The 14,473-nt window shown below is 36.7% G+C and overlaps 3 protein-coding genes across 3 annotated transcripts; 1 reads left to right on the top strand and 2 right to left on the bottom strand.

The window, feature by feature from the left end:
* Window positions 1-2: 2 nt before the first annotated feature.
* Window positions 3-4,454, bottom strand: LOC119987136. The gene is made up of 12 exons (XM_038831931.1): window positions 4,133-4,454; window positions 3,484-3,758; window positions 3,329-3,403; window positions 3,029-3,087; window positions 2,793-2,928; window positions 2,475-2,571; window positions 2,320-2,386; window positions 2,108-2,206; window positions 1,733-1,822; window positions 1,221-1,375; window positions 509-610; window positions 3-372 (listed from the first exon to the last, which is right to left on the bottom strand). Exons 2-12 carry the CDS (start codon window positions 3,728-3,730, stop codon window positions 246-248), a joined length of 1,254 nt encoding a protein of 417 aa, XP_038687859.1. The 5' UTR covers window positions 3,731-3,758; window positions 4,133-4,454; the 3' UTR covers window positions 3-245.
* Window positions 4,455-7,994: 3,540 nt separating this feature from the next.
* LOC119984104 (high mobility group B protein 7-like) lies at window positions 7,995-10,205 on the top strand. The gene is made up of 8 exons (XM_038827893.1): window positions 7,995-8,239; window positions 8,686-8,768; window positions 9,128-9,176; window positions 9,265-9,363; window positions 9,453-9,510; window positions 9,619-9,663; window positions 9,753-9,860; window positions 9,954-10,205. Exons 1-8 carry the CDS (start codon window positions 8,121-8,123, stop codon window positions 10,011-10,013), a joined length of 621 nt encoding a protein of 206 aa, XP_038683821.1. The 5' UTR covers window positions 7,995-8,120; the 3' UTR covers window positions 10,014-10,205.
* Window positions 10,206-10,378: 173 nt separating this feature from the next.
* LOC119984097 (probable inactive leucine-rich repeat receptor kinase XIAO) lies at window positions 10,379-12,537 on the bottom strand. Its single transcript, XM_038827882.1, is given in 2 exon segments — window positions 10,379-11,247; window positions 11,249-12,537. Coding segments are annotated over 2 exon segments (1,737 nt in total). The 5' UTR covers window positions 12,280-12,537; the 3' UTR covers window positions 10,379-10,541.
* Window positions 12,538-14,473: the final 1,936 nt, after the last annotated feature.

Below are 14,473 nucleotides of genomic sequence, written 5' to 3' on the forward strand. Positions count from 1 at the left end.
AGTAGGTGAGAAGAGTCAATGCTATGAACTGAGTCCCAAGACTTAAGTGGGCACAAATGTATGAAGATTTTCAGTGATTGTATGGAATCTGAATTTATGTTTGTTTCTATTTCTCACAGGATCAGACAAATAACATTAGAAGTTTCAAAATGCAAGTCATCACACATATAAACTGGATCTAACTGGTTGACACACTAGGAGGTGGTTCTTCATCTGTCAGCTTCTTGATATGGTCCACAGTCACTTCACACCCTCATAGAGATTTTGTCCTTGAAAATGTCATTCCATGAAGGATCCACCGGAGGAAGTTGATACTCGTCAGGTTTCAGCGACAGAGCAAAATCCGGCAATGCTGGAGCCGCCTGCATGATTCTGGAAACCAATACTACTACCCATCAATATATGTTCTTAATACTGGATTCAGGATAACATGGCTCATATTCTGTCCGCGCCAGGAGTTTGTATAACAGTGAGGAAACAGGATGAGGACTATTTATCTCCAGCTTACCTTTCATGGCTTTGTAGCACCTGTGAAGAAGACACCCTGCTTGAAACATCTTTAGGAATCTTGTCGGAGAGATACTTGTTCACTCCCCAAGTAGTCGGATTTCTGTTACCAAAAGATACCAAGTGTTACATTTATTGATTTAATTTTCGCAATTCTCATCCGGGTTTGTGTAAGAACAATGTAAAATACTAAAATGTGGATCAAATGATTCCACGATCACAATCCTAGCATTTTTGGCACAAGAAGTACAATAATAAAGGAAGATGGAAGATACTTTCTCTGCACGTCCAAGGGCATAGTCGGGGCAAAGTGTCGGACACCCTTGTTAGAAAAATAAAATAGAATGGAAGAGACTTCTGCTCAATGTTTTAAGGCAGTCCTTTTCTTGAGCTCTGCGGGACCACGGCCTCTCAATGAAGCGAGCGGCAGATTTCATTATTCTGTTCCAATCTAGAAAACCTAACAAGGATTAACTAGAATATGTTTTCAGTTCCATCATTGTGTATTCTGGATTGATAAAAGTAGTGATAACAGAAATGCTTGACACCAAAGCATCTTTTTTGACTCTTTCACCACTGAATAACCAAGCAGTTCTCGCGGTCTTTGTTTCGAAGCTTATATTTGGAGCTGGTAAAACTATAAGTAGGCAGTGAAGTTCTACCGCAAAGAAACAAGGAAACATCTATGTACTGATGGAATGTTCGTAAATTACCGTGACAGAGGAGATGCCTGGTGGAAGGCTTCACTGGCCTTCTTACTTTCTTTCAGAAACACGTCCGCTGCTTGCAGAGCGGCTACAGCAATCTCATTTAAATTTTCTGCATTCCCCTCGCTATGTATCAAACCATGAAGATAGTATGCAGCAGCCTGAAACATAAATTTGAACCAAATTATTTCCACCCCCAACATTAGGATTGTAACTTTGCAAATCCATGTTTTTTATTAGCGACTCTAAGAACCGGAACCCACTGAGTCAAAGCCTTCCAAATCCATTACTACTTGTTAACTAAACTAATGTATCAAGAGCTCATCCTATTGTCACACATACAACCAGAAAATATTTTTTTATGATCAGCTTTGGAGATTGATTTAACTGTTACAGCAACCACATGGAAGTAAAAAAAAAAAAAGAACTTCAGTAATGAATAATGCAGTGCAGTCAACCTTAAAGCGATGAGAATCACGGTTACCAGAAAAACAAAAAAAAAGTAACTGAAATGGTACCTTGGCTTCAACATATTTCCATTGAATGAAAAGCTTATGCTTTTTACCCCATCCATTTGCTAGCGGAAGGTCCATAATGTTCTCTTGTGCCTGCAGAAAGTACGAAAGGAAAGATGACATTGTTGAGCTCCAAACCATAAGAACTGAGAGACCATAAAGTAAGAATGATCAGCGATGAGAATTTCACATTTTTTACAAGTTAGCATGTTTGAAATACAGGGGAAATATGAAAAAATTTATGGCGACAGTAAACTTGACTACATGATTTATGATATAATTAACAAGAAAAACCTGAGTACGGAACTGTCCCCTTTAACGGTGTTATGACTTCTTTTTTAATGTAGCTTTATCACACAAGCGAGTATAGAACCTTACCTGCTGCCAATATTTTATCATCTCACATGCTAGCCTCCGTTTCACAGCCAATGTGGCTTTGAAACTGTCAATTGCCATCCCAAGTTGGATATCAACAACCTATTCATGTGTGTGGATAATTAGACAACACAAGAGGGGAGAAAAAGAGAGGAGAAAAATCGTATTGCTTCAACATATCATGAAGACAACAGCAGGGTTTAATTGGCTATTACCTGGCCTAGCGCTTGCAGACAAAGGGCTCGAAGAGTTCCCTCAGCCAGGTCTAAAGGTAGATCGTTCCTATAATATGTGAGGATAATATGAATAAACAGAAACTATCCCTGAACTTTAGCCAGAAATATTTAAAGGAGAGATTTCTTGAGCAAACCTGAGCTCTGTGGGAAACTGAGGAAGGACATGCTCGACAGCAAAATCTAAATATCCTGCTGCTTTCAAGAAAATATCAATGGAAGCTCGTCTGCATTCTATTACAAACATCAGAAAATGACACTCTCGGTGGATTAATAAAGAATTTCCTGTGAACTGCAGAATGATAATTAGAACGAAAATGAAAAGGAACATGTATATAGTTTGCAGGGTCGTTTTTAACATTCAAACCAACAGGACAAAGTAACCACCTGCACAACAACTAACAAAATTTCAAGATCAATAAATTAACAGAATTAAGGAATCAATTTAACCTTACCTTCTGATACTTTTGAATGATAATCATCTGTCAATTTATTTGAAAGAAACAATAAATTGGCTTGTGATAAGGATAGCATGGCCATCAGGTGCAAAACTGACAGCACCTCGTACCAGGAATTGGACATAGTAGTCACCTGAAATTACAGTACTTCTAGTTAGAAATTTATAGGAAGGAAACCAACAAATGCTGGACGGCCTTAAATAGCGGATTAAGCTGTGGCATGGTCATCAGACCTCCACATCGTCCTCCTGATTTGTCCAACAGAATTGCCAATCATGCCGTAGCTGGTTTCCTGCATATTTTTTTGAGAAAAAAGAAGACGACCTAAAATTATTACAAATTATAGTAGAAGCTAAAAGGAATAAAGCTCTTTCAAAAAAAGAGGGATTCATGTTTTCACGACCTTTTCTTCTCCCAATAGTAATGAGCAAAACAATGGTAAACACAAGACATAAAATTCTATCTTTTATTTCTACCTCATCTCAGTACCAAACGATTTGGTTAATTTTGTAAGTAAAAGAAAATGTATATACCACTTTCAACTAGCCCCAACAGTACCGGAAGGTAATCCTCAAGAGCATGATGAAGATCAGCCAACGTCGAACCTCCTGCGAAAACAATCAAGGCATTTAAATAAGGAAATAATTATAATCATCAAAGGGATAGGCTTCTTGCCTAATCAATTTACCATGTTGTGTTGCTGTTCTTCTTGGTCGTATAGTCATCGGTGCTCCTTGGCCTGCCATGACCACTATACGTGTCCTTAGAGCGGATAATCGCTCAACCAAACTCCCAGACATGTCACCACTAGCTGGCTGAGCGAAGTCAACAGGTTTTGGAATCCTTAGTCCGGGAACAAATACCACGAGCTCTCCAACGTTTTTGGGGCATCTCCTTTCAGCAGAATCATTTAGAGTAGAAACAAAGCACCCCATATCCTCACAATCCTTTCGGTCCTGCTACCTAATTAGAACACACATATAAACTGTAAAAACACTACAAACAAATCTGAATGAATGTAAACTGAATCAGACCCTGATTGAAGAATCGCCTTGGAATAAAGCCAAGAATCAAAAATCTGAATGTATCCTAACATTGAAATCCATTAAAGAACAAAGAAAAAAATCAAGGAATAATAAATATACATTAACGGCTACTTGGGAGCCGATACTCAAGCATATATTTCCAAAACTGGAGGGACATTGAGAATATTCAATCATGAGTGATAAACGGATTAATAAATCCTAAAACAACAAAAGCAGTGGCAACTTGCAAGCAAAGCAAAACAAAGACAAAGTTCTTCACTTTTCTTGAATTCAGAGACTAAAATATCTCACCTTGCTCTTCAATTACAACTCATAAGGTAGTAGATTCAACAAAAGCTCTCTGCATCTCTGAAAACAAGCATCACCAGCTAAACAAGAGAAATGCATAAAACTTAAAGCTGAATGAGAAACAAAAGGCTGTTATTGGAGTTCATGCTTCCCGAGATTGAATCTGTTTGTGTACGCAGAAGGTAAGGCAGCTTTGCTTTGTGGGTATCTTTGGGGGAAGTGGGTATCATTGCAAGCAAGACTTTTTTGCACAAACTTAACCAAATTCAAAGTTACAGACATCCCCACACACACGTAACCGATCCGTTAACCCGTAAACCGACCCAAACTAAAAATTATGATTTGGTTTTCCATTCGAATTACGGTTTGGATCGATTTTTAACATCCCTACGTCACAGAAAACAAAAACGGCTAAAATTTGTGAAACCCATCAAGAGCAAGTTGATAGAAAACAATTTGTAACGGCAATTTTTGACCTTTTCAGATGTAATTGTCGTTATTGAAACTCAAAAAAATCCCAACTTGGTTTGTTTTTTGCCTCCATTGCTCGGTTCGCCTCCCCTAAGAAAACGATTGTAAAAGCACAAGGAAATCCTACTTGTTTCTTGCTTGTTTTTATCTGCCATTTGTTTGTTTGTGAAATCAAAAATAATGAATTTGAATATGTTCTTCTACTTTGCCAGCTACGTTCGGTTAAGGAGTGCTTCACTGCTTTGGCCTGGGAATGGAAATTCTAGTGTCCATTGTTCAGGGATGGTTTCTTTTCCTTGGGAATTTTTTTTTACATAAATAAATATTAGTTTTTTTATTTATAAAAACTAAAATTTGCCATGTTTTTAAGTACTTCGGTAAATTGTAAGGTATTAATGGGGACAACTAAATTTGAATCGTCAAGTCAATGATTCATTATCAACTAGTTTGCACTTCTTTTGATCTAGAACCACGCTATAAAAACTTGTCTTTCGGATATCTGCGTGCATAAAAATTTCTTACACAACGATAGTGTAATACTCAGTATATGACATATTGATCCCAGTAGGAATCGAACTCAAGACTTTTGAGTCCATACGATTGGGTCAGAGAAATTTACCACTAAATTTACATGTATATGCACTCCTTAATAGAATTTCAAGTGGTAAATTTTCATTTCCATTCCCCTAAGATAGTGAATATCAAGCAAATGACAATAGATTATGACGACATCATAAATAATACCAACCCTACAAGAGGAATCAGTTAGTCAGACAAAGCTTAAATTGTTGAAATCCTTCTTGATTGATGAGTGTCTTCTTTCCTTCCTATACAAAGAACGAACCTAAGCTACGGCATGGTCACGAGGGTGTGCTCGGGGAATCTCTTCGAGACAAAAGTCAATACGAAATTCTCTAGGAATGATGGCTCAGTACTATGAGCTCTGCCCATCTCTCTATAAGTGATTGAAAGTGCATGAGTCAAAATGTCAGTTTCAGTTCCAAGACACCATGAACCCCAATAGATTAAAATAAATCTAAACAACTATTAAGGCTTTCTACATATACTATTTTTCTTTGTTTTTTTTACACTTAGCTATCGGCTAATCTCATCCTAGGAAGGAAACATCCATTGACCACCATTTTAAATAAATGAGGATCAATTAGCTAACAAATCCTTTTCGACTCCCTAATTTAAGAAAATTAATGGTTAGAAGGATTTGGTCAAATAGATTGTGTCACATTGCATTGCACCACCTCCCACATGTCAACACTATATCCATAGATGCCATAAATCATATTATTAATAATATTAAATATATTGTTACATTTAAGTCATTCTATATTTGCTAATAACATTTATTTTTGGCCGGTTTGATCGACTATTCAGCTGATAAAAACATTTAATGAAAGAAAGTAGTAATATAGAAAAATAATTAATTAGAACATTCATTGAATATGCTTAAGGGTTGGTGTATTTTGATGATGTATTCCATTAGCTTATTTGAGTGAGTTTGACATGAAATATAAAGAAACCCTAATATAAAAATCATTATATATTCTATTTTTTTAATTGATAACGACATTATACAAGTTTGGCACACAAAGGTATTGCTTCCAATGGAATCAAACTTAGGACCTTTTGCTTCGATATGGTTTGGTCCCAGAGATTTAACACTAGACTATCATCTAAGCGGTTCATTATATTCTACCCCAACTTCACTAAAAAGGGAAAAAAAATTATAAATAAGTCCCTTAATTAAAAGTTTTGTTCTAATAATGACATTCAAATAAGTTTTGTTTCATAAGGTCCATAAAGAGTAAAATAATACTCCATCCGTCCCATTTTGCTTATCATTCTTTCTATTTTGGGATGTCCCAAAACTAATGTCACTTGTTGTTGTATTCCAAACTTATATTTATCACTTTAATTACCCTTGTTTCAAGAAAAAAAAAATGTAACACTATAAATAAGGGCAAATTTGAAATAACATTTTTTTTTTTAGTTGAATTGCATTAAATGATGTCTCCTTAAGAAGTTGGATTTCCAAAGGATGACAAGCAAAATGGGACAGAGGGAGTATACCATGAAGGATAAAAAAGTTATAAACATTTGGTTTATTGACATAAATATCCTCTCATATTCCCTATGTGACACTCAAATCGAATCTTCCTCATCTGTTGGCTATTTCGACCAGCCAATGGGTGGGGGATAGTGCACCTAAGTTTGAGTTACACTCACGTGGTAGTGGCTTACGGTGGCGTTCTCTTTGCCAGTTGGATTGTGAAATTTTTTTCTTGGGTGACCGCAGCTTCAAGGTCAAATTCCGGTGGAACCAACAACCAACTGTGACTAATGATGGTTGGGAGTTTGTCGTGGTGCTTCAACACTACTCATTGGTGGGTTGGCGGTGTTGATCGGTGGGCGGATGGTGGTGGTCCCCTCTGCCTATGAGATTTGCTAACATGTTAATCGTTTCAATATGCTATATGTTATCTCTCTGTCGCAAGCGAAGGAAGAAGAAGAAGAAGCCCTGGTCTCAGTTGCAAAGAATAACAAGAATAAGCGCCGATTTATGTCGCAAGTGAAGGAATAAGAGAGAAGAAATAGCAAAGGAGGAAAAGAGAGGTGGCCCCGATGAAGGAATAAGAGAGAAGAAAGTGAAAGAATAAGAGAGAAACGTGTTTTGTAATAAAAAACATTTTGGTAAATTAATCTTTTGTCCTTATTTCTGTTTTTTTTTTATTTGTGCAATTGACCTTATTTGTCCTTTTGTGTATATTCCCACTAAAAATAAGAAAAATCTTATTTTATTTTATTTTTTGTATATCATATAAAATTGACAAGGGCTCTCCCATACAAGTAGGCCGTTATGCATTATTCATCGTTTTCATGACAACTGAGAAAAATTGATTGATGGTCAAAATAAAATGACAAACTTTAAGTTTGTGTGAATATTTATATCACCATAATTTTTTCAAGTTTTTTATAATTATTTTATTTTCTACATTGACTGAAAAATAAATTCAGGACCTAGAGGACTTGAAGGGATACGATTATACTATCAAAAGAGATTAAATAATTCGAATTATTAAAAAAAATTTACAAAAAAAAGCCTAGCCCACTTTGGGCCAGTATGCAAAACCCACTCGTGAGGCCCTAATTGGGCTTAATTAGGCCCGGGTAAATAATTGGACCAAGTAACTCTGCTGGCCCCATGCGAAGAGGTGAGAATAGATCATATCTAAACCGTCCATGGGAAGGCAGGAAATGGACGGTGGATCAGCGTTCCAAGTCATTGATCCGTGCAAAAACCCCAAATTTTATTCTGCTTCGCGAAAGCGCGGTTTCAATGGCGCCAGAATGAAATTGCAATTTACAAAGTCCCTCCCCCTCTCTCTCTCCATCCCTCTCTTTATTTCAATCGATTCAGTGTGAGACGCTTTTTCTCCATCTACGAAACAAATCTCGCTTTGAGCCTTCGCTTCCTCAGTCTCTGCACTTAGAAGAAGATTGAGATATGGCCGGTTCGTCGAAATCAATCCAACCGAAGCCAAGGAAGAGAGTGGAGGTCGAGACTGGATCTGGGAGTGGCAATTCCTTGGTTCGAGGCAAAGACGGTAGCGCCTTCGCCCGCTGGTATTGAGCTCCCTCTCCTCCATGTTTTTACTACCTTTTGTTCTCACTTTATGTTGTGTTTTTGTTATGCGCTTCTTCTGGTAGTGTTGTTTCCTGGGTTTTAGTTATTGATTCTTGTGAAATTCATGATTCATAGATCTTATGATCGGATTGTGATTCTGAACATTGTTTGGATCATTTATATGTTTTCTGTTTGGCACTATTTTGAATTTTCAATTTATTTTGCTTGCAATGCATAATGATACTGACATGGTTGTTTGGTCTGTTGAAATATAATGTTTGATGAATCTCAAATGTCATTTAATCTAAGTACAGATTTAATTTGGTCTCAAACCACGAGGGTTTTATTTATGGAGATTTTGTATTGATATCTTCTCCGTTAATTTTTATCTTGTTTATTTTGGGTTTTTGTTTACTCAATTGGAAGGAAATTGTGAAATTTGCAGTGAAGAGTGCAACAAGGATGTGCCAGTGGCTCTTATAAGCTTTCACAACTGTAGTCTGGATGCTAAAATCAAGATGAACTTGGGTGAGTGTAGTTTTACTGTATCAAATTTGAATGGACTGTTATATTGAGTTTTTATTAAGAAACTATTCTTTTGCTGCAATATATGTTGTTGTGAGCTCATAAGAACACAGTGAATGCCAAGCCTGGCTTTAGAAACATGAGAAGGCCCTTATAGTGGAGTTGATTGAACTGTGCTTGAAAGAAACTGAACATGGTTTAGATAAATTAGGCTTAGTACCTGTTCTTTTCAATTCTTTTTAGTGTCAGTTATTGAACTTAGGAACCATTTAAATCCCGCTTTGTGTCATGTCTGGGGTGACTTTATAGACATCAGAAAGTGGAACCTGGGTTATTAACTCAAGCTTGTTTTCGTGATTCAGAGGCTCAAGTCATAGAAAATCCTGCTGAAGTTAAGAAGCCAACTGAGAGGTAAGTTTGTTTGCACTTTTACTTTTTTGTACTGTAGATATTCTTTGGCTGTTTGGGAGCTTTAATCTCTTGATTTTTTTTTGGGTAGGAAGAAGCCCAGATTAACAGAGCCAAAAGCCAAAAAGGCTAAGAAGGAAAATGGGAAGAGTGGGAAGAAGCGCCCTCCCACTGCCTTCTTTGTCTTCTTGTAATGTCTCTAACTATGTTTGTTTCTAGTATTATTGTTTTATGATTGGCAATTTAATTGATTGGTTATGATGTTTGGTGATTCTTCAGGAGTGATTTTAGGAAAACTTATAAAGAAGCCAATCCAGACTCTAAACTTGTTAAGGAGGTATGCAAAAAATAACCCAATTTATGATTGTTATTAATTTTTGCTTGCTTGTAATTCCTTTAATGCTGTACCTTTCTTGACTCAAATGTGTTATTTTGATGGGATTAGGTTGCAAAGCAAGGTGGAGAAAAATGGAAGTCTATGAGTGATGAAGTGAGTTGTTTTACCCACTAATAGTAATTGTTGACTATGAAATGCTAAATTGTTTCAATGATTTTTATCTTGTTTCTGTGTGTTTTTAGGAGAAGAAGCCTTATCTGGACAAAGCTGCTGAGCTCAAGGCAGAGTATGAGAAGGCCCTGGAGAGTAACAGTGGTGACGAAAATGAAAATGAAAATGGCAGTAAAAATGTAGGTTCTCAAATTTTTATGTCATGTTTCATTTTTATTTTTGATTCGGTGGATTGGTTATTGATGGTAATTGGTGATTTGGTAATTGTTTAGGATGAGGAAGGTTCAGATAAGGAAGTAGCAGAGGTACAAGAAGTGTCTGATGAGGAGTAGAATACTTGTGTTTTTTTAGCTGAGGCAACTCTTCGATACTTGCCCATGGAGTAATGTAAATTTTGGATCTCCTTTGATCAATGTTAGGTATCTAGATGTCCATGCTAAATTGATTTCTCTGGTGACTAGTTAATGTGCTAATCTTCCATTCATTTGGCTTGGTTGTACCTTTTATGAATGTTTTTGAAGGGTTGTTATGGCATAGTACTGTTAGATAATATCAAGAAAATTATGGTTTATGATAGGCCAACATCTTTTGTATCTGTTATTGAGTACAAATTTCTGAAGAAAAATAATGGTTTGTCAATGTGATGTCTATGCGTTCCCTGCATGAACAGAAGCTGGATATGATGTTGGAGCTGTAATTCTGAATTAAGGATTTGTATTATTCAAAATGAAGTGGGAGATTTGTGATAGATAAAAAAAATGAACTATGGCAGAAAATATAACCTATCCTTTTCTATAACATAACATTGAATGCTCATCATGCATGAGCCTATCTTCTTGGGCACTTGAGTCTGCATCTCACTAGATCAAATTTCCTGTTATCTTGGTCCTGCAAGGTGGCATGGGCTTGCCACATAAGCAGAGATTGTGTACATAAGCAGATGCAGGGAAGATGTTATAAGGTCTACCCTGTGGAATCTCTCCACACAGTTTGTTTGCCCTGAAGTTAGCATGTCTCAAATCCTTAATACCCAACAAGGTATTTGGGATTCTTCCACTGAGCCTATTGATAGAGAGATCAAGCCACTGAAGATTCAGCAATAGACCTAAACTTGAAGGGATGGTGCCTGCTATTTGGTTCCTTGAAATGTCAAACCTTTCAAGTTGAATCAGGTTTGAGATTGAAATGGGGATGTATCCAGCAATCTTGTTGCTTCCAATGTTCAGGACTTTCAGGTTCAATCCTTCATTGAACTCTGGAATCACACCTGAAATTAGATTGTTTGATACATCCAAAGCCTCCAAAAAGCTGCTTGTCCTGTTGTTTAGGATGCTTGAGAGGGATCCAGTGAGCTGATTTGAGTGAAGATCGATCATCGAAAGCCCGTCTGGCAATTTGATTGCAGAAAGATCAACTTTCAATTGGTTATTTGAGAGCTTCAACTTCTGCAAACTAGACATATTTGTGAAGAAGCCTAAAATCCCATCTGTGAAGAAGTTATCAGATAGGTCTAAAGAGCTCAAGGAATCTGTCCCTGACAGGTCTATTGACAACAGAGAAGGAAGGCCCTAAACTGAGGTTGTTGTGAGACAGGTCTATTGACAACAGAGAAGGAAGGCCCCTGACAGGAATGACTGGTAAAGGATCAATGAATCCATTTCTGGACAAATTAAGGTTCCAAAGATTCTGCAATCTTGAAATGGACTCTGGAATTTGACCGATAAACCGGTTTTCGCAGAACTGAAGACTGGTCAAGGACTTTAATCCTACAATCTGGTCTGGGATTGTTCCTGTGAGCTGGTTATGGCTTAATGACAAGTCTGAAAGACTTGCCAAACTAAACATTGAAATGGGTACCTGCCCTGAGAGTAGATTATTGGAGAGGTCAAGATATGTGAGGTTTTGAAATTGCCCTACAAAATCTGGAATGTACCCTGTAAACAAGTTGAAGCTAAGATCAAGAGACTGCAAACTGATGAAACTTATGAAAGTAGAAGGGATTGGACCAGAAAAAGAGTTTCTTGCCAAATTTAACAGGTTAAGGTTCCTAAAGTTGCCTAGACTAGGATCAATTTGGCCCCTCAACTGATTCCCACTGAGAGAAAGGGCTTTGAGTGAAGACAAGTGACCCAGACCTAAAGGGATGTTCCCTTCAAGTGAATTGTCTTCTAGGACCAATGTTGTGAGATGGGTTAGATTTGAGAGGCTATCAGGAATTGGTCCTGCAATGTGCTTCATACCACTAATCACCAGCATCTCCAAGAACTGCAATGCACCAAGAGAAGGAGAAAGGGTGCCCTTCATGTACATTCCAGAACCAGTGGCAGCCCCTCTATCAGGTCTCTGCAGCTTCAACCCAGTGACTCTTCCTGTTGGATTACACTCCACACCCTCCCAATCTCCTCCACAGCAGTCAGTGCCTACCCATGAAGATAGAATTTCTGTAGTATCCATCACAATTTTGGCCTTGAAACCAAGAAGTGAAGCTCTGTCTGCCTCTGAACACACTATTGGGCTTCTCTGAGCTTGCATTCCTGAAAACACATTGAAACTGGAGTATATAAAGAAAAGCTTGAAAACCCATTTGAGAATCTGCATTCTGGGAAGTGGGTCTTGATCAGATCAGAGAGAGATAGATGAAAACTATATAGAATTTTTGACACAATGAATTAGGGATCTGACGAGCACTTTGAATTAGGAGAGGGGAAAAAAATTGTGTCAGGAAAAAGGTAGAAAAGGCTGGAAAGTTGCAGACATGGTGTTTATTCTATATTCCTTCACGTAGACAGGAAGGTATAATGATGATAAAGAGAGTAGAAGAAGTAAAAAAGAGAAATTCAGCGACTGAATTGAGAATTCCTCATGTCTGTCATCATCTATTTATAATAGAACACAAAAAAAAAACCCCTAAAAATGAACTTTTTTGAGGCTTGAAGACATTCACATGAAAATAATATTTATGACCGTTTCACGAGCATCCCAGTTATTATTCGAACGTTGGAGCGGAAGCTATTCAAAATTCAATCAACCACCATTTTTCTTGATCAAGTCTGCTTGGATTGGAGCACTAGAGAAAAATGTGTTCATGTCCATGGGGATTTTGTAGTTCACAGATCACATTTTAGATCATTCAAGCCTCTTCTTTCAATTGGGGATTCAAAGCTGATTCGATTCACCATATAGAGCCTTCACTAGTTCGTTTAGAGAAAATGAACTAATCTAAGGGTTAGAGGGGTACATGTTACTAACTTACTATATCGTCAGGTGAGAAATTTATGTAACCATGTCGTCAAGTGAGAAATTTATATGCGCGCAGCGTGGATGTGATGGTTCGAGTTTACGCCTATATCAAATTTTCAAAGGGAGAAACTTGTATGTTGTTGTCTATAACTACCAAAAAAAAACATGGTACATGTTATTAGCAGGAGTACAAACTTAATTTTATAGGTGAATGGTCTATGTTTGCACTCCTAAATACAAACAAGTACATATGACATGAGAATCCGTAACTATTATTTTTTGGTGTTCCCTTGATAAAAAGCACATAATAATTTCATGTACGAGATTTTATGGTTTAGGGTTTATGAAGAAATCGAACTCATATCTCTCTCTTATTATATATTGGCTAGAAACTTACTATGCCCATAACAATCACCTTTTCTTCTGATCCAAATACCTAATTAATAATTTATGCATATAATGAAAATCTCACGGTTCCTTTCATAAAAACAAAATAATTCTTGATTGGCTCATTCATTTGAGCTTACCCATTTTTTTCTTTTTTTTTCTTTGAAAAGATGGAAGATGTGTATGGTTATTGACTGTCTCTAATCATGAAGCTTGTAGTTCCCTATATTGTCTAAAATTAGGGTACCAATATTACTATGTGGAGTGTGGACCATTTGTTTTTGCTGCTTTTGAACTTGTTTTTCCTTTTATGGGTTTCTACCAAATTTGACTGCTCTTTTGTTAATTACTTTTTCCACACAATTAATTTGGTAAGATCCCACGTCCAAACTTAGTTCTGAAAGTAATAGAGTCGAAATTTCCTAACGAGAGCACAAATTAATATGGATTGATGTTGAGTTTGAAAAGATAAAGTCATGCGGGTTTTGACTCAAACCGAACAAACTACCGCTAGTGCGGAGGGGCGGTTTCATTCCATAATTATGAATAATCCCTTGTGGCAAGCATAATTTGATGTTTTGAGCACAAGTCATGATGATTTGGAAACTTTCAAATCTGGAAGCTACATACTTATATAAGTTGAAGTGGATTAATGAGTGATTAAAGATTCAAAGAGTGGGGGCCATAACACCATTCAGTAATGACAAAGTTAAAAATTGTATTCATTCTTGTAATCACACCCCCAATATGTGTTGTTGTATAAAAGCAACTTCAAATGGGGCCATATTAGCCATTTTTAAGCAAATGAGAGAATTCTCTTTTTAATGGCTATGATTTTCTTGAATGAGATTGTGAGCTGTCTCCTGGGTTCTCTTAAAAAGTTGAATTATTAACATTCACATGCAATGCATGTAATTGGGCTCCATATATTTCAAAATAAAGTTTTTTATTTTGGGTTTATAAATTAAATTAACCTAGCTAGATTTACAAAAAATAAAAAATAAAAATTATCAATTAGTATGATTTGTTGTATGGTTTTATACATTAATCAACATAATAATTTACTCAGTAGAAGAAGCCTATGGATTAATCGATTTTCTTGATGAAGTTTAATATGCCAATTTTTGGAAAATCTATAGTACCACCATGTTAACAAAATATTATG

This window comes from Tripterygium wilfordii, chromosome 3 (genome assembly GCF_013401445.1).
Source record: "Tripterygium wilfordii isolate XIE 37 chromosome 3, ASM1340144v1, whole genome shotgun sequence".
In the NCBI taxonomy this organism is placed as follows: domain Eukaryota; kingdom Viridiplantae; phylum Streptophyta; class Magnoliopsida; order Celastrales; family Celastraceae; genus Tripterygium; species Tripterygium wilfordii.